Genomic DNA, 27767 nt, shown 5'->3' with positions numbered 1-27767 from the left:
CCAGAGTGAGGGGGGTGGCGTTCCTTAGCAACCAGACAACCCCAGCTGCTCTTTTCTGTTCAGCCATCAGACTGAAAGTGCCGGCCAGCCTCTCGGCTGCTCCCAGGCAGGAGAGCAAAGGCCCGTGGACAGTGGCTCGCTCTCACCCCGGCCCCTTCCTGGTGGCCTTTCGGGAAGGAGAGCAGACTTCCTGGTTGGCGCAGCTGCAGGACGGCATGGCCAGCCAGCCACTTCCCCCCCCCCAACAACTGCCTGTAAAGCTGGGCTGGGCCAGGTTCCATGTACCCAAGCCCAAGGATTCCTGGGACTGCCAGGAGAGCAGCATAAAAGGGGGGGGGGGTGTCTTCCTCATCCTCCCCTCACTTGAAGACCCTTTGGGGTGGTCCATGACTGTTAATGGGGGGAAGTGCTTGTTCAAAGTGGAGGAGATTAACTGCCTATCCCCATAGCCCAGGAAAAGGAGGCGCAGAAGCCTAGCTGGAGCCTTGCGAAGGAGCTCCACCTGTGGCTCTGCCAGGGAAGCAGGTCCTGTCCCAGGAGCTACTCTCCCTCCAGCCCCAGAGCTTGAGCAAAGACTGCGGCTTCAGTGCCCCAAGGTTTCCCCTCACAAGGCTGGCAACAGCTCCCAACCTTTCTTCCCTCTGATGTGGGAGAGGGAAAGAGCGCAGATGCCCCCGTGTTTGTCCAAGAACCTCTCTCGAGACAGGTACCCTTTGCAAGGCTGGCACCAGCACAAGGCAGCAGGGCCAGCCAAGCCCCCAGATGCCCCTCCCTGCTCTGAGCTCGGCTGTGAGGAGGGACATGATCTTCAGGTAGGAAAGGGCCATGCTGGATGCTCGACTGCGATGAAGGCCGAGCCAACTGACCCTGCTGGATGTGTCATTTGGAAGGTCAGGCAGCAGGGGGTTCCTGTCCCCCCCCCCCCCAGAGTTTCTCAGGACCCCTCCCAGTTGGGGAAAAGGAGGCAGGTTTCCCAGGAGGGCCGTTTCTTTCCTGCTTGGGGAACCCCCAGGGCCCTTCCAATCCAAGGTTTAGGGGCCCTGCTTGTTCGCCAGCTTGATCTAAACCAGCAAGGTGAGATGCACGTGGCCTCCTGCCTGCTTTATGTGTCTTGCATGACCACGTGAGAAACTCCGTGACACTGCATAGATTTTGCACCATTAAGACAAGGAAGCCCTGGAAGGCTGGCAGCTGCGGAGGGAGGCAGCCAGAGAGGTTTGGGTTTCTTGCTAGAGAGGAAAGATCACAGCTGAGAAGCCGTGTTGTTGCTGTGTCTTCACCCTGGCTCAAAAACACTCAAGCTGTCAGGTGCCGACAATACCCAATACCGCTGTTAGGATTACCCCAAGCACGATCGATGGGAGCAGCTCAGAACCACTGAAGGCGCTTTCCCACTCACTTGAGAACCCAGCACCGTCATCGGTGCGCTTACTCAATGCTGGCCCTGTCCAAAGAGGTCACGTCATCTTCAAAAATATTTAATCCCATCACACTTATAAAAGGAGAGAAGTTGTGTACATTTGCTTCTTGGCACACTGCCTTTCCCAGCCTTCGCAAACCACAATACACTTTCACAGGAGGGGAAGGGAGGGGGGGAGGGCGGCCTGTATGCTTTAAAAGGAGGGAAAAAACACAGCCACCCACACACACCCAAATCCTTGACACCTGCAGAGATGTACCAGCTTGGATTTCTAATCTAAAACAGACATGTTTAAAAAAATCGTCATGGTTACATTTTCACTGTTTTTACAAAGACGGGGATAAACCAGCCCAATATCTTCCTCCTCCAGTTCATCCAGGTAACAAGAGTGGGCTTGAGCAGGGGAGGGGGGGCTGAGGGGCAAAGTCTTCTGTCCTCATCACGTTTCCATGGAAAGAGGGGCAGCAGGGAGCCCATTGGCCCTTCTCTTTCTCCTCCTTAAAACCCGACGAAGAGGCGTCCAGCAGGACAAGCAGCCAAGTCACTTGGGGGGGGGGTGTTTGTCCTGGACACAACTCCAAGTGTGTGCACGGGTGGGGTGGGGGGCGGTGTCAGCCTGTCTCAGGTGTTCTTGTAGCTCATCCAGCTGACCTCTCACCCCTGCATTTTAAGTCACCTTTAGGTTCCCGGGGCTCCTGATGCAACCTGGTGGGTGGGTGGCAGTGCCAGAGGCCTCTGGAATGAGCTGGATCACTAGCAGTTCTGCTTGGGAAAGGGACCAGGTGGGTGGGACAATGGCCTGATCCACCACCTCTCTCCATCCTTTCTGATAGCAGATCTCCAGGGGCTGCCTTTGCCAAAGCTCGCAAAGAATGCTCCAGTGCAAAGGGGAACTTGCCCAGAGGCAGCACATTATCAGGGCCAGGAGAGGTTGCAACGGCCAAGGATTTCTTCAGAAGGACCATGTCCGAGAGCCCCCCTCAAAAGGTCCTCTGCCCTTCATCTTCCAAAGCCCCTGCTTTTCATCTTCTTCCTCCTCACTCATCCGGACTAAGGGGCTGCTGCAATTCATACCTCACACTCGAAATAAAAATGGGAAAAGGCCTTGGCATGAGTTTCCCTTGACTGGGCTTCTGGGTCTCCCCTGGCGGCTCTACTTCCTTGCCCCATTCAGGCAGAGGCAGAAATGGTACCAGCTGTGCCCAGAGGAGGCCAAGAGAAGAGCTGCCCTGCCAAGAAGTCGGAGCTTTGGCCACAGTGGGCAAGCCAAGTCTCACTCCTTCACCAGAGGGAGCCTCAGTTTTGCAGGTTTGCAAAACACATCCACAAGACCCAGAAGAAGAACCAAACAAGGGTGTCCCTTGTGGTTGGCCACATGAGCAGCTGCGTTGCCAAGTGGACTCAGCTCCATGCCAGCAAAACCTGAGCTCAGCACCCGCCATGAGGCTTGAGAGACCACTGAGGGAGGGTCCACCAAGACAAGGAGGAAGAAGTGGGCACAGCTGGATGGAAAGCGAAAGGAGAGCAGCGGGTTCAAGCTCTCGGGCAGATTCCACCACATCTCCAAGTGGGTCCCTTGAGGAGATATTGGGGGTGGAAGTCGAGGTGGGGTGTGTCGGGCTGCTTCAGATGGACACCTCGTATTCCCGGGTTTCCTGTGGGGAGAGAGAGAGAGGGCACCGGCCACTGAGGAATCTTCTCAGACGACCCGTTTGAAGAGAAACTCTTGGCTTTAAATGCCTGAGGGGTTTAAATTCAACACTTGGGCAGAAAAGGCAACCTCATCTGATTGTGAGGTTGACCTGAAGAAGGGAGCAGTTGGATGCGTCCCTTGCTGGGTTAAATTTGGGAGAACAGCCAACTACACGCTCAGTAGAATGTCCTGCATTTTTTAGTTTTCTCTCACTGTGTATTTTTTTTTAAATAAGGAAATGGAGTGGCTACTCATGTTGATTTGAGCCCTGGCAGACCCACCGGTCCAGTCACAGGGTGCTGTGACTTTTCCATGTGGGGAAAGAACAATGGGGATTTCCCTGTCCCCTTCCTGCTCTGGCCACTCTGAGGGCACCAGGATGTGGCTACCCCCCAACCACACGGACAGCTCCCCCCCCCAGCCAAAAGGAAGCCGTGTTTGAATTGGACGTGGCTTTGCAACGTGTCCGGTGGCCTTCTTGGTGGAAGACAGCAGGGACCTGCTGCTTTCCAGGCTGGCTTCTCAAGGTCTGGCAGCCTCCGTTTAGCAACTCACCCCCGTCTCGTAAATTGGATTATCAAACTCCGTCTCCACCGTGATTTGGCTGTATGGATGTGAATACATGAGGGGCAGCCGCAGACTGGAATAGTAGCGACATCTGAAGGGAAGAAGAAAGCAAAGCCTCCGTGGCTCAGCCCAGCTTCCAGAGAGAAAAGCCGCCAGAAGCTGGGAGGGGAGAGCATGCATGGTGGCTGTGTGTGCCAACAGGAGACCCTCCCTCCCTTCCTACCTCGTGATGTAGACATAGGCGCCCCCCAGCAGCAAGGAAACGACAAGAACGGGGATGAAGATGGCCAGTGCCATGTTGCCTCCCTCCAAGGACGTTTCTGCAGCAGCTTCTGCTACTAAAGAGACAAAAGGCTGCAGGGCTCCCTGGCACAGCCTGCCCTTCCCAGGTGCCCAGATCCCCCGGGCAGAGGGGGCGGACTGGCTGAGACTTACCTTCCAAGGCATGTTCAAAGCTGTCTTGGTTGACTGGAAGAGAGGCAGGGAGTCAAGCGGTGTGTGTTGGGCAGGGGGAGGCATGATAGCTAACTGAGCTTTGGGCTCCTGCCTCTGACCCCCCCCCCCAGCAAAATCCCTCCCCTTTCAGTTGCAGGGCTCCTGTTGTCAAGAGGGGGCAGCCCAGGAGAGCAGCCCCAAGAGCCGAGGGGAGCTACCTTTGCAGGTGGGGAGCGGCCCACTCCACCGGGAGGGCTGCCCCAAAATGCACTTGAGGGTCAGCTCCCCGAGCAGCTCGAAGCCTTCGTAGCACATGAAGGTCAGCGACTCGCCCGGCAAGTACAGGCGTTTGTAGAGGATCTGGTACCCGTTTTCGGGGAGACCTGGGTTGTCACAGGCCAGGGATTCCTCTGCTGCATGGAGGGAATCGGGGAATGGGTTAGCAAGGAGGCCAGCCCTGGGGGGACCTATTCCATGCAACTCCCGATGACCCTTCTCTACCCTTATCCAGTTCCTTCTTGCATGCCCGCAAACAAGTGAGTGCGTCCTGGGCAGCAGACATGGGAGAAGCACGCCATTGCTAGACAAGCTCCAGACTTACGCACGCAGCGGGGCAGCCTCGAGGTCCAGATGGGGGTTCCTGTCTCCCGACTGTAGCAGGTGAGAAGGGAGCTCCCCTCAAGCACAAAGCCCAGGTTGCAGGTGTACTGGATGGTGGTGCCAACCAGGAGCACCGGGTCCGAAATTAAGCGGGTCGAGTGTTCCACCTCTCCGGGGTCTGTGCAGTACATGACTAGGGCGAAAAGCAAGAGGCCAGGCTGGAGCACCCCGACAGGCTCAGGCCAGACCGTCCGGCACCTCCCCCCCTTCTGCATTGGCCTCAAGGTACAGTCCTGACCCTCCCCATAAAACCAGGTCAAAGCAGCTGCCTCTCCTGCGTCTTTAAAAATGGCTCTTTGCAAGCACAGCCCATTGTGTATGTGTGGTTTGTGTGTGTGTTTCAGAGTGCCTGACTCCCCATTTACGGCTACCACAGGACTTAAAGACAGCCTGCCCTTCTTCTCCCTCCGTTACCCTCTACAGCCTGGGATTGCCAATCCATTCTCCAGCTGGGCTCCTGTGGCTGTAACAGCAGAAAGAATGGCTGAAAAACTGAATTCCCCTGCCCGAAACTCTGGTTAACGTTGCAGGAGCAGAGCAGGAAGACGACCAGGGTGTCTTCAGTGCAACTCACAGCCACAGAGGGGATTAAATCTGGACAAGGCCATACTTTTCTCGCAGAAAGGGGGGTCGCTGCTCCAGGTGAGGTCCCACTGGCAGGTGAGGGTGTCGCTGCCAACAATATCGTAGCCTGGGTCACACTGGTAGGTAATTTTGGCCTCCCGAACCAGCTCCGTGTGAGAAGTGGTCTTCCAGCCATTCTGGATTTCTGGCAGGTCTGAGCAGGACTCGTTCCGCGAGGCTTCTGCAGCCAGAAAAGGCCCTGGTGACAACAGGAAGGCTCCCTGGCCAAAAGGTGGGGCACCCCAAGGAAGCCCAGGCTCACCCACCGATGTAGCTCATGGTGAAGCCCTGCCCCTTCCCGAAGATGAGGCCGGCCGGGTCCGAGTGGAACTGGATGGTCAAATCGGGCGTGGAGGAGTAGAGCTTCTGGGGCCCGCTGCTGCCCAGGAACTGGCCCAGGATGTGGCTGTTGAGGTCACCCCCATCATAGACCGTGAGGATGTCACTCTGGCTCAGGTTCAAGCTGCAGGGAGAGAAGAGGGGAGCGGGAAGGGCCTTGCTGGGTCATCAGGGAGCCCCTGCTGAGATCTGCGGGGATCTCCTGGGATCAGCAGCTGCCAGCAACTTCTCTCCCTTCCCTCCGGAGGAGCCCTGGCTAGAGAGAGGGGGTGGAGGCAGCTGGCCCCGGTTACCAGGACTCCCTGAGAAGCTTATAATCAAGATGGCGGCACCCTTTCCCGCTCTTGCCACCGACAGATAGACTGTTCCTGGATAGGAGGGTTCTTGGATGCTGTAAGCACAATAGCTGCCGGCTGCAGTCTTTCCTTGGCCGAACCCATTATCCACAGCCCAGATTGGTGCCCTGAGCTCCAAGTGAACAGAAAACGTTTTACTTTGGATTGCCACACTGCCTGCTGCTGTCAATTCCACGATGCTTCTGCTGGCCAGCAGAGGGAGCTGCTAGCCCAGGAATGCCAATATTTACTTGAGACTTGTGTATGAGAAATTGAAGGGAGAAACCTGGGGTTGCCAGCTGACTAAAGAAAGCCTCCCCCCACCCCCATTTCTTTAACTGCATTAGGCTTTTCTGAGCCAAGGAGTGGTTAGGGTTGGGCAGCACGGAGCCTGCTGGACTGCCATTGGTGCTCCTGGTCACTTCTCCTCTTTCTGGACACTCCAAGGTCAGCCGAGGCTGGCAGATTCTGAGCAGCCACACAGGGATGGGAGTGGGGGTGCAAGGAGGGGATGGGCAGCTCTGCCAAAGCATCTTGGAAAGCAAAACCTTTACCACCCCAGGGTGACGGGACAGTGTTGTTCCCTTCTAAAGAGCAGCCCCTTCTCTTCAGCAGTGGCCATGGGCCCATCCATCTGCTTGGATCCATCTTAATCCAGAGCAGGGGAAAACAAGGGAAACGTCCCCAAAAGATCAGGGATGCTGCGTTGCTAGAGAGAAGAAAGCAGTTCTGGCAGACTTTTCCTCCAACACTCTGTGTTGCCATAGGTGGGGGGGAAAGCACGATCAAAGGATCTGTCATTCAAGCTGGATTATCAAGAGCCACACAGAGGTTTCTGCAGGGAGGAATCGCAAGTCCCAAGTGAGGCTTTAATTGGCTGTGAGGTCTGTGTGCATTATGTGTGTGTGAGGCAAGAGACAGGAAGAGCTTGTGCTCCCAGGGGCTGCAAATCCAGAGATTGCCTTTTGTGTGATGGGATGCCTTTGTGGGAGAGGTGGCCAGATCGGTGGCTGTGGCTTACAGGCAACTCCAGTCAAGGGAAACCACCAAGCAGATTTGCCTGTGCTCCTCCCCCAACCTTGACACAGCCCCACTTTCACTCTGCAAGCAGGCAGCAACCCCTCCCCAACAGCCTTTTGGAAGTGCAGACTGTCCCTCCCCAATGTTGAGTACAGATGCATGAAATCCCCCCCCCCAGCGGGGGGAAATACTCACAGCTGGATGTCCAGGAAGATTCGCTTCTCCTCCTCCACGTGAACCTTCCAGATGCAGTCCTCGCCCTCCGCATAGGGCTCTGGCCAGTTGGGGGACAGGATGACTCCAGCTGCCGTGGAGAGCTCTCCTCCGCAGGTGGCTGCAAGGCCAAGAGTCAGGATGCCCCCACCACAGCCCCCCCCTCAAGGCACCCCCTGCTCAGACATGACCCACCTTGGCACAAGGGCTCCGTGTCGTTCCAGTAGGGGTCCCTGAGGTTGATGCACTCAATGACCGCTGGCCCCTGCTCCAGGCTGTGGCCGGGGTCACAGGTGAACTCCACGATTGCTCCAAGGTTGTAGGTGGCATCAGAGGTGGTGAAGTTGCCATTCTGCAGGTGGGGCTCGTAGCAGTGGCCCTTCTCAAAGGCTGGGGAGGGGACACAGAAGGGCAGGACTGGCACAGACAGAACCCCCAGCACCCCCTTCTGCAGGCAGGCCTTGCGGTTCTCCACCCAATGGGTCCTTTTGGTGCAAGGAATGGGCCAAGTCCAGCCAGGAAGCAGCCTGAGGCTGGGGGCAAATATTTTGCAGAGGGGTCTGAACTGAAACTAATTTTTGCTGGGAAATTAGAAGAATTCAATTTGTGTTTTGATTCCATCAGTTGAATTAAACTGTCCATTTTATTCACTGTTTGGGTTCAGCTTTTTTTGCTCATGTGCAGCCGACCGTTTTATCTTTCAACCCTGATCTGATCCAGGAAATTGAGCCAACCTGCCCCATTCAGCTCAGGATTTGTTGCGCTTCCCTGGACTTGCGGAGCTCCAGGAGCTCTCCAAGGTGCTGGTTGCTGCCAAAGAGTCCTGCAGGGCACCAAGTGGGTGCCGGCAGAGCTCTGGGCATGCCTGAGTGGCAGAGGGTTCCTGAGGCAGGCAGGGAAAGAGCAGAGGATCTGGGGAAGAGAACGGGGGCTGCAGGCTGGATTGGGTGTGGAGACGCAGCCTGCAGACAGCGCAAAATCAAATTATGTTCACCGTGGCAGAATTTTAAGTGGAGAGAAAGATGAAAAAGGAGGATGGAGCAATAATGATGATGCAGTAAGTAATCATCAGAAGCAATAAAGGCCAGAAAATTAGCACTCCACACTTGAGAGATAAGAGAGTGCCTTGGCCAAGGGTTCCTTCATGTCATCTGCAGCAACCTGATTTTCCTCCAGACATTTTGCTCCTGTTTCTGAGAAGCTCCAAAGCAGCTGGGAGTTCTCGGTGTTCCTCTCTGCTAGATTCCCTCCAGATGATGGGAGGGAGGCTGAGCTGCCCCCCCTCCACGCCAGGCAGAGGGACTGAGAAGGGGAGGGGGCTGATCCAGCCTTTGGAGGAATTCGAGGATCACCTCACCCACCAGGAGACCTCTGGAGAGGTCAGTCTGCCAAGCATTGCAGAGAGAGTCCGGCTTCCTTGGTACCTTCACCCAATGGGCAGCCTCCAGTTGGTCCTGATCCCCAGCCCCAAGGTGGGAGGGTTGGCCCCACTGCAAGCAGCCCTCTGGGGCCTTGACCTGCCCCTTTTGGAACAGGGAGGTTTGCACCCTTGCCCTTGCCTTAATTTGGCACCTTGAGTAGTGAGAGGAAAAAATCCCCTCCGGCTCCCTCCCCCCCACCCCCGTCTGACCAGTTTGAGAAGCAGGATGAGGCGCATCACCTTCGAATCGAATGTTGAAGGTGGGCTCTCCGTCGGGGTCGTCCGAGGTGAAGTCAACACGCAAGGAGTTTCCTTCACTGATGACTCCTTCGAAGGGCACGTTGCTGCCCTGCTGGGAAGCGTAGAGCACAGCTGAGCGGTTCGATTCTCCGCCATAGACCACCATTCTGGAGCACAAGGACAACAAGATCAAGGTTGGGGGGGGGATGGTCCTCGGGGGTCACCTCGCTGCCCTTGCACCCAGTCCAGCTGGGAGGGAACTCATTTTTCTTTCCTCCTCTGAATCTGCTCTACGGTTCCTGGGGTCACATTACAGGAACTTCAAGTACAAGAGGGGCAAAGTCTGCCAAGGCATGCCAGAGAAACTGCCATGTTTTCTGGGGTCATTAACGGATGTTTTACTCTGGAATCTCAGCACAGCTCATAAAGTTGTTTTATTGTCTGTCTACCAGTTCCTCGTTTTTATTTTTATTTTTATTTTTAGAAAAGCTGCTCCTTTGGACATCAGCACCTGCCACTTCAGTGCTGGGGAGCCAAATGCTCCAGATGTGTTTTGGAGAAGGATCCTTATTTTTGGACAGCTAATGCGCAAGCTGGTGGAAAACAGCACCAGGATTTGATTTTGGAAGCACCCAGCTTAATGTTAGAAATCATGGCAGACATTTTGTGCTGCCACTGTTGTTGCTTCTCAGAGAACGTCAGCCCAGCCTTTTCTCACCCCACAACCTCACCGTTGTTTGCCCCCCAGGACCAGCCTCTCAAAGTGCAGGTGGAGCTTCTGCCCCTCAGGGGCGCTGACCATCCACACACAAGCCACACTGCCCGAGGGGCTCCTCGGAGAGGTTGGTGCCAAGATGCGGCCAATGGTGGCATTGCGCACGGTGCCTCCGCAGGGGGCTGAAAGCAGAGACAAGGGGGGGCAGTTGGTCAAAGCGTGGCCTGCCTACCTCTGGCCACCACTGCCCGCCCATCCCCCATACCTGAGCAGATAGGTTCCGGGGCGCTCCAGTGCGGCTTGGAAGCATTGAGGCAGGTCAGGCTCTGGGGCCCCTCCAGCTCGTAGCCCAGGTGGCAGTTAAAATGAGCCAGGCCCCCCGAGTGCAGGCCCATGACGGCCACCTCCCCGAAATTGGGCCTCCGTGGGAAGCTGCAGCTCAGCATAAATACTGTTGGGAAAATTGCGCAGATGACGTTAAAATGACAGGCGGGGGAACGTTTGCCAAGCAGCACGGAACGGAGGAATGCTGCCAACCGACTCTCTGCATTCTGGAAGCCCTGGAGGTCTTCTGCACGATGAGGAGGGGAGCTGGACCAGAGAGGCTGCATTGAGCCAAGAATGCCCCCCCCCACCCCAACCCAGAGATTTCACCAGGACTCTTCCACCTAGGATGGCTCTCCTCTGAACACCCCCCAGGGCTTCCTGGAAATCTTGCCCGCAGCCCCCTCCCTTCCCACAGCCCCACATGCCACCTCAGCCCTTGCCCTCTGTGCCACAGGGCACCATCTGCACTGAAAGGCTTTTAAGCCATTTTGCCCTCTCTGCAAGCGCAAAGGACGCCTGCTTCCCTTTCGGCCTCTCCCTAAACACACCTGCACCTTTTGTTCCAGGAAGAAATGACAGGCAGGTGCATGGAGGTGAATTGCCTGTCTGGGAAACAGGCCAGCAAGAATGATGGGCTGAAGCCCCTCAAATAAGCAAAAAGTCCCTTTCCTTCGGCTGCAGAGTCCCTAAACTTCGCCTGAGCCGATAGCCCTTATCCAGGCCGGAGGGACTGGTCATCCCCTGTGAAAGGCTCAGCTGTGGGGCAGCCCCATTTCTTCCAGAGAAGGTGGGGCCATGTCTGGTGGGGCATCTCAGGCCTTCTTTAGAACCCTCTGAGCCTTGGCAGGAGGCAGAGGCAGTGAACGAGCTCCTGCTTTTGAAAAGGAAGGCCTGCAAGGAAGCTTTGAGGGGGGGAAATTTTGGATGGGGAGGGGGCTGTCCCAACCAGCTTACTTTGATAATGCAGCTGGAAAGTCCCAAGGCCATCCGGGAAGGCTCGGAAGAGGACCGAGATGGTGTTGGTGGGGCTGCGGATGACCTGGCCTTCTACCAGGAGGGTCTGGTTGGCCAGTGTGACCAAGTGGCCGTCGTCCTCCCCGCGAATGGCCAGCACTTCCCCCTCGGACAGGTTCACGCTCTTCACCTGCACATTGGGAAGAGACCCGTCAGATGAGAGGAATCCAAAATTCCAGAGCTGCCTGACTCAGGGGGGGAAAGGATTTCCACCAGGTGGATGTATAATTATGCCCTGAACTGAGGCGCCTGACCCCCTGGGGTGGAGCAGCCAAACGAAGGGTCTGGGAGCCAATAGATGGGGCGGGGTGTTAGTTGAAAGGGGAGTTAAAGAGCAAGAGGGAATTAAGAGCCTACAGAAAGTTAGCATATTTTAGTTTATGTTTGTTAAATGTTACACCCTGTATTTGCTCTGGGAAGTCCGGGGTGGGGAGAGGGGGGTTGGAGGGAGAGGGGGGATGGGGGACGGGTGGGGGGTGGGGGAGGGAAGGGGGGGAGGAGGGACGGGGAAAAATTGTTGTAATATTTGATAAAACTTTTTAATAAAAAAAAATAGATGGGGCGGGGCGGGGCAGGTTCCCTTTTCTTTTGAATGAGCTCCATGGTTCTTTCCTTCACCTGAAGGATTTTCCTGCTCTGCATAGCAGCCTCTGAAAACTTTGCTCCTGCTCAGGCTGGCATTTGTGCCACCTGAAATGTCCTGCTTTAGCAGCCCCAGAAATTGCAGCAGCCCCAGCTCTCCAGGCCTGACAGGCAAGCAAAAAAGAGCAAAGATAGAGACCCCACACAGCATCAGGAATCTGTTCTGGATGATGAACCACATGGGTGGGGAGAAAAATGCCCTCGGGGTCATAGCTGGCACGAGGGAGTCTGCCCATTAGTCTTTGGGTGCCTCATAGGAATGTAACTGGAGAGGTATTTCCCTTGGAGCAGGCTCGCCCAACCCTGCTTCCCTCTGGATGTGGCGGAGGACTACAACTCCCAGGATGAGCAGCAGAGGAGGGAGGATGTAAGACCCTCCGGAAGGCTCCAGATTGAGCCGCAATTTCTCTGGGTCCCATTTCAAGGCTACATTTTGCAACTGGGTGGGAAGTCAGGTGCCCAGGGAGGCAGCCCATGGCCAGGGTGCCCTCATTAGCCATAATAGCTAGGTGTGTTCAAAAGGGAAGGCTCACCCAGTTCAGCAGCCCCCTCTCATGCCAGCCCTCCAGCAGCCCTTCCTACCTGCAGCTCCACACCATATCCGGTGTACACTGTCACACGGAAGGTGCACTCCAGAAAGTCGTTCTGGGGCACCAGCGGAGCCTCGGCTGAGTCGATGTAGCCCTCCGGTTCAGAGAAATTCATGCTGCAGAGACCTGGAAGGGAGGCCAGCCGAAAGCTCTCTCACCTGGCCTCTTGCAGAGCAACTGAGAGCAGCCAGGATCAGCCCCCCAGCAGGCCTGGAGGGAGCCTTACTGGGTACTGGGGAGTCCTGGGCTGGGAGCCCACGTCTCGGAGGAGGCGGGCAGACCAAGGGAAAGGGCTCCGGCAAAATGCATTGGAAGGTGCATCCATGACCCCCCCCAACCCTTCCCATGAGCAGAGCGGATGGAGAAACAAAAGACCAGGCAGAAGGCAGGGGCAGCAATGGGGAGACAGCTGGCTCAGGCGGGGCAGAGATCACTTACTCGGCAGCTGTTCTGGGGGGCTCACGATGGCAGAAGTCGCTTCTTGGCCCTCTTCCCTAGAGGAAGATCCCCCCTTCACAACCTCATCCTCGGCACTCTCAGGTGGGCTATTGGGCAGGATCACGGCTTCCTTTTCAAGGGTCTCAGTCACCCCTCGAGGAGAAGTACCGGGACCCCGGGTCGCTGGCAGAACTGTGAAAGGAGAGATCTGGAGCGAAGAATGGCTGGTCACACCGAGGCTGCTTTCCCTGCCATCCCCCACAGGCACAGTGGGCTTCTCATCCAGAGATGCGGGGAGCCCTTCCCCCAAATCCTCCGGGGGCTGCCGGCTCTCCACAAAGGGCCTGGGGTTGGTGGCCAGCTTCAGCCGCTGGTTCTCCTGCTTCTTCCTGGCAGGAGGGGTTGGTCGTGCGGTGGGCCCCAAGGAGGCCCCCTTTGAGGGCAAGGCCAGCTTGGGAGCCAGAGCATCCAGGGACTCTTCTGGCATTTGCTTCAGACTCTCCGGGGTGGGGTATCTGGAGGGCCCCGTCTTCCTCCTGAGAAAGGTGCTACTTGTGAGCTCCTCACGGTGGGAAAATGAGCTGGTGGGCTTCCCCGCAGAGTTTATGCCTGGAGCTGAAAAGGGGAGAAAAGGAGCCATTCTGTCAACTGGAGATAAATCCGCACCAGAAGACTTGGGGGGGGGAGAGACACACTGGGCTCCTGTGGGCATCTAAGGGGTTCCAGGCAGGGCCGGTTCTGGCTCCAGAGCATTGGCAGAGGGGCCCCACCAGGTCCAGGTGGAAGATTTGAAACAGGTGGTTCTTGGCTCTTGTAAAAAAACACAAGGTTATGGGCAAAGAGAGTCCATGGGCAGTTTCCATGAACCTGCTACCTTATAATTGGGAGAGAGTTGGAGGGGGAAAGCAGCTCAGTTACAGTCACATGCCACCCCCCACCCCCCCTTTGCAGAAAGCCAGCGAGGTGTTCCTGATTACAGAGAGCGGGCTCTTAATGAAACCTGTCCACAGCCGTCTGATCACTGCCGTGGGAGCCCAGAGATTAATTGCTATGAAATCCTGATTTATCTGGGGACAAGCAGCCCTTGAGGCAAGGGACGCTGGCTACGGAAAGAAGAGGAGGCGGTGGAGGCACAAGGAGACGTTCGAGCCCAGAGCTGAGCTGAGCTGGTTGCTCCCGGGAAGGCCGGGATCCCCGCAACAGCTGCTGCAAAGGACAGAAACTTCTAGAAAGAACAGTGCTAGTTTGATAGCTCAGGAGAGTGAGGCAAGGTGTGCATCCCTCCCCGCACCAAGCATCACTGGTTAAAAGTAAAATCACAGCTGGCCGTTTGGTCCCGTGGCCCTCCTCCCTTAGGCCCTCCCCCAGGTGCAGAGGGTCCTTCGTGTGGGGGGGTCCTCAGAGAGGCTTCTGCAGAAAGGCCAGGGCCTACCACAAGAGGACAGGTGGCATCTTCACCCCTCCCGCCTTGTCTTTAAGTTAAGGCCTATCATTTTAACCAAACGCCCCTGGAAAGAGGGGGGGCCTCCCCACTTCCCTTTTCTCTAGTGCTGCCTTTCATGCTCAGCGAGGGGCAACGCTGCCAAGCCTTTCTCTAACTGCCAGCAGGGGGCGCCATGCAATGACTCTGTGGGAAGTGGAAGTAATTACAGCTAAACTGCCACACTTTGCCTGCTAAAAATCGCAACCCTCAGAGAGTCCTTTGCTAAGTGCATTTAAAAGAGATTAAGGTGGGAGGGGGGCAGAGTTCCTATGATCCTATTTCTGAGAAAGGGGTGGGGGGAAAAGTATACCTGAACACAAAGAGGTTTCCCCCTGTGGTGATAAAAATAATCCCCTTCCTTTGTGTGACCATTCTGAAAAGCGAATGTTATTGTTTAGAATAACAGCCTCTAAAAAACTGACCAATTTCTCACTAGGTGTGAGGGTGGGTGGGCAGGGGGGGGGGCTGGAGGAGCCTTGAAACAAATTCCAGCTCAAGGAGGCAGAAACGGAAGCGATCAGGAGCCAGATTCCCTTTTCGCTGCCTCGAGCCTTGCAGGGCCAGCTTGGCTCCTAAAGGGCGAGGGGGCAAGGTTCCTGCCAGGTGGGCAGAGATCCCTAGATCCCTTGGGGGAGGAGCCCTCTCTTGCTCTGAGCGCTGGAGGAGCCCCCAACCCCCGTTTGGCTGGCTGGAACAGCATCCCACAAGACAAATGGGGGATTCATGAGCCTTCCCAAGCACTTCAATTAGAAACATGTGGGGGGGGAGGAACCTTTGCACTCTTTGTTATCCATCCCCCACCCACCCACAATCTTCTTTCCCACTCAGCCAAGGCTTCCCGCCAGGTGCCCCCTCCCTTGGGCCAGCGAGTGGATGCCCCTCTGTGTCATGGTTTGGCCCGGTGGGCAGCAGCGCTGGCATTCTTGCTTGGCCCTGTGTTTTAAACTGGAGCCTTATTTAGGGGCAGGACCCCAGCCTTTCAAAGCTGTGTTGCCCAGCAGATGGGCCTGGCTCAGCCGCCCCAATTCCAAGCCAGCCCCTGGGTCCCATCTACCCTGTCCCTATAGGGAGCCAGCAGGAGGAACCCACCAGAGGCCCTTTTCCTCCGGCCTCTCCTGGGCAGGCTGCCCTCAACCACAGAGGCTCCGTCTCCCCCCCCCCCCCAGCTAACAGCTCGTGATGGCTCATCCTCCAGGAATCGATCAAGCGCTGACTTTACCTGCCTGGATATGCAAGCGTGCACAGAATAGTTGGGAAGCCTGGCCAAGTGGCAAAGCAAGGCAGACAAGGTGAAGGCAAAGGTCAGAACGATCATCGGCTAGCCGGCAAGAGACGTGTCAGTCCCCCAGGCAAGCCAAAGGAGCAACTGGAAACCCACTCAGCCCACACTTGCTGGTTGAGGGTCCCTCCCTCGCCTTTCCTTCCCCGGCTTCACTGATAAAATGCTGTGTGTTTCTCTTGCCAGGGATAATTAAGCTAGCCTTGCAGGGTCTAATCTTGGCTCTGCCTTCCAGCCACTAATAGATCTTCTGTTCCCGCTTATCTCTGGAAAACAATACCATAGATCACTCCTGTCTCCTTTGGAGGGAGGGGGGGGGGAGAACCTAATGGGGGCCAAGGCTGGTCTCTGGATCAGAGTGTAGCTCAGAATCTGACTTCCTAAGAACCTCCCAGCCCTTCTGACAGTGCAGCCTGCCCAGAAGGCCATCATTGCGTTGGAAGAGAAGGGAAACAACACAATTTGGCAACAAAAGCTTCCATTGAATCAGCCCTTCGGCCCAGTTTAGGACAATGGCTGGGACCAGAACTTGCTGGCTCGGGGCCCGACCCTCCGCCAGCTGCAGGGAGGGCTGAACGGAGCCTGACCAGGCACACCCAGGAGCAGCAGAGGTGCCCTTCGCATCCTGCTTGTCAGCATTTGACCATTCCTGGTAAGAAAATCAGGCTAGGAAATTATGATTATTATTATTCACATTTCTATGCCGCCCACTCTCCGAGGACTCTGGGCAGCTTACACCAAAGACAGTATACTAAATAGCATATTGCCCCCAACAATCTGGGTCCTCATTTTACCCACCTCAGAAGGATGGAAGGCTGAGTCAACCTTGAGCCAGTGAGATTTGATCCTCTGATCTGCTGAACTAGCAGTCAGCTGAAGTAGCTGCAGTACTGCACCCTAACCACTGCGCCACCTCAGCTATTTATTTATTTATTTATTTATTTATTTATTTATTTATTTATAAATTTATATACCGCCCTTCTCCCAAAGGACTCAGGGCAGTGAACAGCCAAAAATAAAAACACAAAATACAAAATTTAAAAGCAATTTAAAATAAATTAAATAATTTGGCCCAACAGTTTAAATACCCCATTAAAATTCAGATTAAAATTAAAAAATTTAAAAAATTTAAAAATTAGGCCAGCCCTAATTTGATAAGGTTTGTAACTGAATCCCCCATCTAAGGATTTTGTTCTCAGGTTTGATTGCATCCTAGTTGTACACTTGCTAGCTTAACATGTGTGGATTGTTTTTTTTTTCCTTTCTTTTTAAATAAACTCTGTTGCTATCTTCTTAATGAACTCTCCTGCATCTTTACAGAACAGGATGCTGCTTCTTAGCCACTGGCCAAGACCCAGGGGGCCACCCTGCACCCCACCGAGAGGCAGAAGGGGCCAACTTCAAAGAGCTGCTTCCTTGCCTTGAAATGGGGTGGGGTGGGGACTCCCAAGAGCGTGCCTGTTCCAGGTTCCCTTCACCCAAGGAGCTGCTGCGCTTTAAAAGTAGGTGGCTATTACACAGTCCTTCTGCGCAAGAGAATGAAATATGATGGCAATTTGGAAACTGAAAGTCTCAGAGACCCGACTGATCAGCCCTTCTTCCTTCTTCCTTGCACTGAGTGGGGCTTAAAGTCACTTCTGCAAGAGCGTTTTCTAGGTCAGCCCATCCCCGTTGCCTTGTGCAGGAACCTTCCCATCTCGGCTCTCTTGGCTAGATTAATTAACTGGATAATGGCAACAGTAATGAAGGGGAGGCACAGCATTGTCCCACATCCCTCTTGATGAGCAAAAACTGCCAGTGACTCAGACTTCAAGGGACTCTCGGCAGCTTCCCCACTCCTCTGCAAAATTAGGAAACAAAACAGAAAACCTCTCTGGCCCCAAGCTAAATCCAGAGGGAGACTTACTTGCCTTGGTAAATTCAAATCCTGGTCTTTGAATGATCTCAGGATCATGAGATCCTGCTATTTTGCAGGAAAGAAGGGAGTTTTTAAAGGGCTCAAGACATTACTTGCATCTTTTCAATGGATGCTCTTTTTCAATTGGGGGGGAGGGGCTGCCGGCTTGGGCGACGGCATTGCAAGACCCAGGTTCTAATTCAGCTCAGTCAAGCTGAAGCTTTGTTGGTTGACTGCTTTGGTTAAAGAGAAGACTGTCTAGCTTCTTTTCTGTTTGGAAAGAAACTAAATTTTAACTTGGGTTTTGATGATTAGACTTGTTTAGGATGATAGAAGTACTGTTTGTTGTGGTTTAGTCTGGTTCGTTGATTTTTATGCTTTTCTTAAATTTGTGAATGTTTTTAGGAAAAAGAACCCCCTTTTTGGGCCCACAGCCACGTCCAAATCTACAAGGGTTGTAACGCTGCAACAGGAAGGAAAAAGAACACAGGAGCCCTGATCTGAGTTCCTTGGAAACATAAATGTGTTTGAAGGTTAAAAAAAAAAGCCTTCCTGCATATGAAAAAGACTTCCTGAATTGTTTTTACTCAGCTGCTAAGACGCCCAGGGAGGCTCCCACTGAATACGCTCAAATCACTTATTACAAGAGCTGCGAAAGGAAGGCTGCCTCCTTCCTGAAACTGTTCGGACTCGAATTTCAGGACAATCTCACCGTTTACACTTTGCAAAATATATTTGTTGCTTTCTATTTTTCTTTATGATTAACAAAATCCTCTAACCTCTTTGAGAGGTTCACGGGCAAGAAACCAACAAAGCAAATCCTTGCAAAAAAACCGCAGCAACCCCTTTTAGCAGGGACCAAATTAAAACTGGCACGTAGGAAAACTATAACTGCCTGCTTGGAGGATTCTAAAAAGAAGCTTTTGCTTTACATTGTCAGCTGCTGTTTGCTGCCCCCTTTTCTTGACTGTCATCCAAAGAAAACATGGTTGAAGGGGCTGGAGTTCAAAAGTGCCTTGCAAAGGGTGTGTGTGTGTGTGTATCACTGCCCCTTCTAAATCTGACCCAGTGGTTTTCTATGAATCACAACCTGGGCTTTCCCTACCAAAATGTGATACTGCCCCACCTATCCTGCCCCATTGCACCTTTCCTAGGAGACACTTTCTCTTGGCTTCTCTTTGGCAGCCCCCTTCCCCTCCCTCCCCTCTCCCCAACCCCTGCCTTGCCAGTCTTCGCTGCACCAATGTGCCCTGCAAAATGCTGCCCCCCTCCCCCAGGAAGACTTAGAGATTAATGGATCTGAACAAATTCTTCTCCGTTTTGCTTCTCAGGACCATGGGGAGACACGGGTGGGGCCTGTGCAGGGGCCTCCCTTCAGCCGAGGGGGCAGGCACCTTCCGGGCAAAAGCCTTGGGGATGCCGGCAACTGACATTCATGGCCCTCGGGTGGAAGGAAGAAGCAGCTGGACTTTGCTGCCCCTTTGCAGGCACCCTCACCAACTCAGCTCCTCTCCCTGGCCTTCCACGGTTGCCACCCTGAAGGAGGCTGGTGCCCCCTGAGGGTCAGGGAAACGGCTTAGTCAGGGTCACCCACCCTGGGGTTTCAGTGCCCAGAAAGACCTGGCCACTACTTCAAAGTGGGCGCAAATGGAGATGCCCACCTTGCCCAGATCAGCCCGCCCACCTGTCACTTCAATGCCTGGAATCCAGGGCAGGAATGTGGCCCCACCCATCTTCACCCGTTGCACCCACGTTCACACAACCACTATAAGAATGATAATGAGATGCCAACCAGCCGCACAGTTAGGAGGAAGCACTACCTCTGTCTATGATTGCCCAAGTATAACCACCAGTGCCAAATGCCAGAGGGCAGTGCCTACGGACCCCTGTGGCTCATTGCTGTGGCCTGGATATTTCTACCATTGACATAGAAAATCCCTGCATGCTAAAATAAAGGACCATGGGGGGGGGGGTGGAAATATCTGAAGATAGCCATTTGTCAAAATTCATCATTTTTTAAAAAGGGCAGATTTGACTCCTCCAAGATAGCCCCATTTCCAAAAGAAAAGAATTCTGCAAACCAGGCCCATCAAATCTTGGATGGACACCCCCCCCATCCTCCAGGTGCTTCAATGTTCTCTCCCTCACAATCTCTTCACTGGGGCTTTAAAGTAATTAAAGTAATTTCTGAAAGTTAAAACAATGGAGATGGTTTTCCTTTTCTCCTCTGGATGAAGGCAGCTGGGATTCCCACAGGAGACTCTCCCGCCTCCACCACCTCTACTTTTTATTCTGCTCAATTGGTCTTAATTATATTAGAAAGGATAATGATAGCCCTTTCCCAGGAGAGGGAGGCCACTTGCGTGGCAAGGACTGGTAGGGCCAGGCTGAGAACTGGCCGGCCTGGCCAGGGGGGAGGGGGCCGCTGGGGGCCTGGGCTGAGCTGGGCAGGCCGAGAGCCAGAAAGATGCCCGCTGGATGGCCTTGAAGGCTGGCCAAGACAGGCCCAGCCCAGGCAGGCGGATGGAGACATGGGTCCCAGAGCAGCAAGGGGAACAACACTGGACCCTCAGCCCAAACTCAGCAGCCTGTCCGGAGGCTGGAAGGCTGGAGTGGCCCAAACAGTCCGAGGAGTTTGGAGATGGGGAAGGAGCAGGCACCTGTTCTGCCAGGGAGGGGGGTCTCTCCCCCACCTGGCCTTTCCTCTTTCTGCACCACTCGTCCATCTGCAGCTTGCTCCCTGCCCTTGTCTTCATTGACCAGTCCGGAGTGACCATCCCTTATCCAGGACCCTTGCCACATGTGCCACAAACAATCCATCTAGTTATCCCAAGGAGATTGCTGGGCCAATGGGATCGGGCTCACTCTGAAGAGGCTGGGATCTTCGCTGGTCCCAAATAATCGACTCAGTTTCCCGCATTTGATCTCTGCTCACACGAGATCACACCGACCAGCACAGAAATCTGCATCATCGTCATCATCATCCATATTGGGCTGAGGGACCTTGCCTAAAATATAATTCTGGGAGAGGCCCTTGAACGGTGCCCGAAGAATGGCCGAAGGGAAGGGACAGCATGGCCATACAAACCGAGAAGGGGGCCATTGTTCTTCCAAGGAAATCCCAGCGCTTTCCAACGGCCTTCTGCTCAGCCCTCTGTGTGGCTCAGGAGCCCAGGTTCTAAGCTCCCCCCTCCTCTCAGCACGACCCTCTTCTTAACCAAAACCTTGAAACACCCCCTCCCCCACCCCACAGTGTGCATTATAAAACCTCCCTTCTCGATTGTGTCAATTCTTGGCACGGGCACCCAGATGTGCTCTTGGGCAGCCTTTACTGCCCCACAGAAGGCCACAGGCGTGCAGGAAATTCCCCTGTGGAGTAAACAAAATGCCAGCACCATCTCTGTGCCCAGCAGCCACCCACACACCTCACCTCTGCCCGTCGGCCTCGCCTCCTCCCTCCCAACCACGTTCCTGGCTTTGTCTGGCTCCTGGCGCGTCTCCTGGCAGGTGAGGGAGCAAATCCAATCGATATTCCATTGGAGCCCTCCTGAGCGGTAATCACACTCATCGTGAGGAGGCGTCTGGAGGAATGACGGCACGCGACAGAGACGGCACTTTTCTTCTGCATCGTTTTGACCGTCAGTTCCAACTGCTCAGCTCTGCCACTTTGCCTGCGGTTCCCTCTGCCTCTGAGCCCCTTTTCTGCTGGACAAGATGGTCAGAAAGCAAAGGGGATGGCTCCAGGGGAGCTAGGGTCTTAAAATGAAGACACCCCCTCCCAGATAAAGTCTGAAAAGTATTGCAGGGTGAGGTGGGTTGGCTGGGAGAAAAGCAAAGTCCTGCTCATTCCGAGGAAGCGGCAGCAGAGGGGATCTGGCCTTCTCCGGCCCTTTGGAGGTCTTCCGTTCCAAGGAATAAGCCTAAGAAGCCCAGCAACGGCCCCAGTGCACTACAAAGTGGTGCTAAGTGGGTTTATTCCTAGTGACAACACAGAGCCTGCAGCAGCTTTCAGAGATGAAAACCTATTAAGCAGATGGTTGCAGGGCGTTCTGTGTATTAATAAAACTGAGGGGACTTCGGATTATTAGTCCACCGCTCCGGTGCTGCTGCAGGAGTAATGAAATGCACACTTAACCATTTATTAGCCCATCCAGGGAGTGCTTCCCTCTCTCGGCCAAGAGGCTTGCACGGAAAAGACTGGCAGCTGGAGGTCTGCTAACAGGTCCTCTTTGGCAGCGTAAAATCTGGGGGAAATCAGTGTTTGTGACTGGCGGGAATTCAAATGAAGCCAGTTCCCCACTGCCGAGCGTCGGAGACAGTGAAAAAGGAGAGGGGGCTCTGCTCCGGGAAGGCCTCCCCTCTGTAACCTCTGCTGGGCGGCCACAGAGAAAGCCCTGCCCTGCCCAGCTCAGCGGGGCAGTCAGTGCCACACCATAATCCGCAAGGCTTGCATAGTGTGAAACATAACCAGATTTTGTGGGTGGAAAGCTGGAGTTCTCCTCCAGCTCCCCGGGAGGAGATGTTGGGATGTATGGTGGCTTGTGTGAAGGCCATGCACCAAAGGACCAAGGGTGGACCTCGAAAGACGTGTCCTCTCCCGTTTTTCCTTGGACGGATTTCATTCCAAGCAGCCCTCCTTCTCTGCCTACCCAGCTCCTCCCTGGGAAGTTCTCCAAGGCAGGAAAGAAGCAATTTGGGAGGCAGCAGAGAAGGTGAGGCCATTTTCCATCCACACCACAGGTAGGCAAGAGGGCTGGGCTGGATCTGGAGAGGGCAAAGGGGGGAAGGGTTTCTAGGAGGGGCTCAGCTTCTCCAAAGCAAGGACAGGACTCTGAGCCTTGGAGAGTTTGGCCCGTTTCTCAGCTCAGCTCTGCCACCAGAGGAACTTCTCAAAGTGGGGAGGGGGCTACCGGATGTTCAAAAGTCCCTGGGAAGGGGGAGGAGGGCTTTCCGACTTTCTCCTGATCCTGGCCAGGGTGCTCTGAGGATACAGCTGAGCTGCTGTCTGAAGCAATTGTTTCCCTCAGGCTAAGGATAGAGCTGGCCTGGCTCCAGCTGAGAGAGCAGCAGCCAATCTACGCCCTTAAAACAGACGCATATGGGAGCTGATTCACCTGGCAGCCGAGTGGCTTTGCAAGCTGGACACAGGAGAACCTCTTCCCAAAGGCCCAGCACGCCTGGCCACTTCCCTGCCTGCCTGCCCAGCCTCTCATGGTTGGGCAAGTCCAGTTCCTGCTCTGGCCTCTTCATCAGCGGGACCTTAAAAAGGTCCTGGCCTTCCCCCAAACTTTTGGCATCCAAGTAAGGGATCATGGCAGGGTGGGTGCGGTACAGCCCACCCCCTCTCCTGCGACTGACAAACTCCCTTCCTTTGTACCCCACCCACCCCTTTGCAGATACCTCTCCCCGAGGAATCCAACGGCCCTTACACCATCATAGAGAGAAGCCAAAGAGAAGAGGGTCCCAGGCAAAAGCCCATCTAAACAAAGAGGCCACACAGGCAGCAGCTTTCACCTGGATGCCTTTTGCACCACTTTCCTGTTCCTGGCCTGCATACAGAGAAGATAGAAAAAGGATTTGAAATTCTTGGGCAGCTTTTCGATCCAGAGAAATTTGATCATTTCATTGTGTGACTGCTGGTTTGGTCACCAGTGCGTCAGTTTCCTCCATTTGGTGAGCAGCTGCTCTTGTCCCCCCCCCCCCCTTCGCCTCCCCTTCACTTCCCCCTTTCGGTCCTTTGATTTTAAAAGCTAGGAAGAACCAAGGCTGTGCTTCTGCTTCCTATAAGCACGCCTGTTCTGCAACTTGTTTGCATCTGGCCAAAGGAATGGGAAGGGGCCGAAGAATCAAACCCCCGTCTTTTGTCTGATATGCTTTGTCCACAAAAATGGCCATTTAATTCTTTTCTGATCTTCCTCCTCTTCCCCTCCACCTTTCAACCTGGGCATTCAAGAGGTCACAGGCTACCTGCTGCCCTTTAAAAGGGAGAGAAGCTGAGAGGCTGCCAATGTCATGGCTGCAAAACAACCGGCATGGAAATACCCCCCAAGGCGGCTCCAAAACCCTCCCCGGTTGCTCCAGCTGAAGACTCCTGCATCGTCTTGTCCCGCCAGGAGGCACCATGTGGGCAAACCTTTGGGTGGGTTAGGGTTAGGGTTGTTTAGGATGCCAACTCTCCCACAACCCAAAGAGTGCAGGGTTAAGGCTGTATAGCAAATTTGATCCCAGAACAATCTCATTGCAGACCTTCAAAATGGCTTTCTTGATTCTCTTGGATCTTGGAACTGTCCCCTCCGGGAATCATGTTGCAGGGACAGCAGATCACACCCAGTAGCCAAGGAATTGACTCTTCCTGGGAAATTGTGTCTCTCTCCACTCTTCCTCTTTTCTTGGGTGCCTCCAGGTCAGTCTTGACTCCTGCCTGGGGCCTGGACCAGCCTCTCTGGTTTTCTTGGCACCATTTTCAGAAGTGGTTTGCCCTCGCCTCCTCTTCCTGGTTCTGGAGAGAGCGCCTGGCCCAAAGTCACCCAACCGGCTTCATGCATAAGGCAGAACTAGAACTCACCGTCTCCCAATTTCTGGCTCAGGGCCGCTCAGGGCCCTCTACAGCCCTGCTCGAGCCAACCCCAAAAGTATTGGGGGAGACAGCCTAGATGTTGCAACCATTTTCTGCTTAAAGGAAATGGTGGTGCAAAAAGAGCCCAGGTCACAGCCTCAAAGGCTGGGTTTTCAGCCTTCTTCTGAAAACCCCAGGCACATCTCCTTGTGAGCCACACTGAACTCCAGCCACAAGCAATTTGCTGCTGCTTCATGTCACACACACACACACACACACACACACACACACACGTCCTCCCCCTTTGCCCACCTGGGCTCCTGCTCTGCAGCAGGAAGTGAACCATTCAGAAACGGCCGTGAAGGCAAGGAAGAAGTTCAGAGGGAGAAGAACCAACTGGGGACCCCCACCTTCCCTCCCAAATCCTCTCTCCCTCCTCCGCCTGACGCGGCTGTGCTCAGACTCACCAGAATAATGTGATTAAACACGCATTTTAAAAACATGTCAGATCATTTAAGCGCATCAAAAACTTCCTGCAAAGGGCTGCAACCTGCCCTTCCGGACGAGCCCAACAGAAGCACGTCACCATCCTTGGGGGGCCGGGGGGGGGGGGAACCAAAGCAAGAATTCTGTCAGACCGGACTAATTGGGGGGGGAGGTCTTTGCAAAGCCAGCCCACCTTCCCTTTTCCCTGTGGGAGGAAGGTGCCCCCAGATACCAGCCCCAGCTTTGAACTGTCACCTGGGAATGGCAAAAGTCTAAGAAATAAAAGAAATAAAATGAACTGTCGGGAACGTTAGAAAGAAAACGCCAGAGTCAACAAGGCCTTTTGATTTGAGGTGCACACAGAATCCGAGGCGGGCTGCAAGGACTTTGGTCCGCCTGGTGAGTTCGGTGGAGGCGGCTCCTCTGGAGCCCAATTTGGGGGATGGGACTTAGGCCTCCCTCCTCTTTTTCCAACCCTCCCATCTTTCCTCGCCCCCCACCCCTTCATCTTGTCTTTCTCACGACAGAAACTATATCCGGGAAAGGGATCCTCTGCATCAGCCTGTTGCTCCCCCGAGCTGGACGCAGAGGGAGGGGGGGCGTAGATCCGGCCCCATCTCCCTGCAGTCCGCCCTTCCCTGCCGCCCGGGATGGGGATCCCATGGGGCGCGCCGGCGAATTCCGGCCTCAGCCACAGAAATGCCGAGTGGTCCCTTCAGCTTCCAGACGCCCCCGACCTCGGCTACCCCCCAACACTCCAACCACACCAGAGGCCTCGCGAGGTCCCGGTACCGGAGGCGGCCAACCCGAGCGCGCCTACCTTCGCCCGCGCTGGCTGCTGAGCGGCGGCGGCGTCAGCGCGGATCTTGAACGAGCCACGACCCGCCGCTTCCTCCCGCGCGGCTCCAGGACACGTTTGGCTGCGGGGGGAGGGGGGGGCGGGGGCGGCAGAGAAGTTCCCCGGCGCTCGGGCCGGGCAGGGAGGAACTGCGAGGCCGGCGCTGTCCGGCGCCCTGGTGCTGAAAGCAGGCGATCCTGAGCGGCGGCGGGCCCCCCACTAGCACAGGCACACAGGGCGGGGGTCCTCCCAATGCCGCGAAGCCAAGGGGAGCCCGTATTCAGGCGGGGCAGCGACCCGCCCCTCCCCGCTCCGCCTGGTCTCCCCGCTTTGATGTTCGCCTACGAACTTGCGCCCGGGATGGGCAGGGGTGCCGCGACTCAGAAGCCGCCCGCCCGCCCGCCCGCGCCCTAGGGCTGCGGGGCTCCAAGTCGGCGGTCGGGAAGGGCTTCGAGGGCTCCTTTTGAGCCGAAGAGGGCCGCCGTAGCTGCTTCCCCGAGGATATGAACGGCCTCTGCCCCCCACCCCCACCCCCACCCCCCGCTTGGTCCTACCTTGGCGGGTCCTCTCGGTGCGGCCGCCTAGCAGGCGGAGGAGGAGGAGGAGGAGGAGAAGCGCGAGCCCCCGGGGCCCCGTCATGGTGCTGGGATCCCGCTCCCCGCGAAAAGCTGCTCTCCAGCCGAGCCGAACGGCCGCTCCCTGTTCGCGCAGCCCGGTTTGTGGCGGTGGCGGCCGCGGCAACGAAGCCCCTCCTTTGCCAATCCGAGCTGGCGCTGCGGGAGGGGGGAGCGATGGGCTGCCGCTCTGCACCGCCTCCTGCCCGCCCCGCAGGAAAAAGCCGGGGCTCAACCGGAGCTTTTCGCGACGGAGCCGGTCTGAGGAAAGAGGCAAGAAGGCCACTGAGCGCGTGCAGAGTATATCGAACCCCATCCGCTGCCGCAGTTCAAGCCTCTGCTCGAGGTGGGAGGAGAAGCCCTTTTCCTTTTCTCACTCCCCCACCACCCCCAGGCCCTTGAAAGGCAGAAGCGGGTCTTTGTGACCAGGATCCTCTCCAAAGCCTGGTGGGTCCCCACTCCCCTCTCTCCGTGGGCTGGAAGCAGCAGAGGCTTAGCAAAGGCAGCTGCAGCCAGGCAGGATCCAAGCTTCTTCTCTGAGGAAATCTCCCCACAGGGGGACAAACCCCGGATCAGGCTGGAGAGACACCTGGTCACCACAGCTGATCTCAAAGGCACCCAGCAGGGATGGATGAGAGACCACAAGGAAGTTCTGAAGCTATAAGATGCCCTGGGAAGAGGGACACTCCTCTCCCAAGAAGACATGGCAAGTGGCTTCCATGCCCAAGCCAAAAAGGGTGCCCAGATCTGGATGGCACCAGGCCTGGATTTTAAGCCCAGCACCCTTTGGCCAGACAGCACAGACTATCCTGAGCCAGGCCTGGGTGAAGGACGTTGGCTACAGCTCCTTCTGTTTCTTCCCCTCTCAACTGCTCATCTCCATCCAGTGGGACTCAGTTCCAAGGCTGTGTCCCTCGAGCCCATCACACCGTCCTTGCGACAGCAGGCTTGCTGACCACAGGGCCCTTCAGGGCCTCCTTGTGTCTTAATTGTCCTCCCAGCAGACCCTCCCTCCTCATTAAAATCTGGCCAGCTTAGCCAGAGAGAAAAGAGGGACTGATGGGGATGGGAAATCAATGGCAACAACCCACAAGGTCTTCTCCTGCCCTTGCTTCCATGGGCAGCTCAGAACCAGCCCCTGCTTCCTTTGGCAGCCTCAGTGGGTTTTGTCCCGATTTCTGCTTAGAATGAACAACAACGAAACCCTCCCCTCTCCAGAAATGTTATTCTGTTCTTTTGCACGCATGCACACAGACACCCCAAAGCCAAAAATGTGAGCCTCAAAAGTCTTTTGCCTACTTCAAGCAGCTGCTTAGCCACAACATAACCCAAGAGCAGTTATTGGCTCAGTCTGGGTTAACACGCCATGCCGGGCAGTTCTTTCCAGGGGTTCATTGACTCTGAAGCCATCGAGGGAAAGGACCAAAGGATCAGAAGGAAGAAAACTGGCAAAGAGCCAGAGCCGAAGAAGCTTCTTGGATGAGGAGCGAAACGTCTTCTAAGAAAAACCAGAAAGTCCAGTTGCCTCTTAAAAAAGCACCTTTGGGACAGCCAGGGGTGGGTTACTTGAAGGCCAGCTGGTCCAAGAATTGTAACTGGGGGCTAATGGGTCTTAGGAAGAGGCTGTCTCTGTCCGAGGGGTAGCTTTCTTCCACCCTCCTGGCAGAATTGCCATTGGGGCAAAACCAGGCAGGAGGGAAGAAATGGCAGTGTAGAGAACAACCCAGGCAAGTGACTGAGACAAGAACCGATGCCAAAGACGTTGGAAAACCAAAATGGCTTCAGTTAATGTACCGAAAACGGCACAGGACGATCCTCCCAGGGAAAAGGTCTTTCCATCTTCCCCAAAGGGAGGCCTTTTCCTGCCTGGAAATACTGTGTGTGACCAACCATACGCTAAATAAATAAATAAATTCCTGCCT

At 55.2% G+C, this 27767-nt stretch overlaps 1 protein-coding gene across 1 annotated transcript; it reads right to left on the bottom strand.

The window, feature by feature from the left end:
• Window positions 1-1465: 1465 nt before the first annotated feature.
• On the bottom strand, window positions 1466-26161 carry SEZ6L (seizure related 6 homolog like). The gene is made up of 17 exons (XM_070951382.1): window positions 25786-26161; window positions 12693-13307; window positions 12247-12380; window positions 10963-11152; window positions 9947-10132; window positions 9698-9863; window positions 8967-9133; window positions 7502-7696; window positions 7289-7427; window positions 5666-5862; window positions 5386-5580; window positions 4717-4908; window positions 4334-4528; window positions 4116-4148; window positions 3904-4018; window positions 3669-3771; window positions 1466-3075 (listed from the first exon to the last, which is right to left on the bottom strand). The coding sequence occupies exons 1-17, from the start codon at window positions 26159-26161 to the stop codon at window positions 3046-3048; spliced, it is 3228 nt and encodes a 1075-aa protein (XP_070807483.1). The 3' UTR covers window positions 1466-3045.
• Window positions 26162-27767: the final 1606 nt, after the last annotated feature.

The sequence above is a fragment of the Pituophis catenifer genome, unplaced genomic scaffold (assembly GCF_029215685.1).
Source record: "Pituophis catenifer annectens isolate HBS135680 unplaced genomic scaffold, rPitCat1.0.hap2 SCAF_10, whole genome shotgun sequence".
Lineage (NCBI taxonomy): Eukaryota > Metazoa > Chordata > Lepidosauria > Squamata > Colubridae > Pituophis > Pituophis catenifer.
The sequence above is the reverse complement of the archived record's forward strand: the minus strand, read 5'-3'. Positions and strand labels throughout refer to the sequence as shown.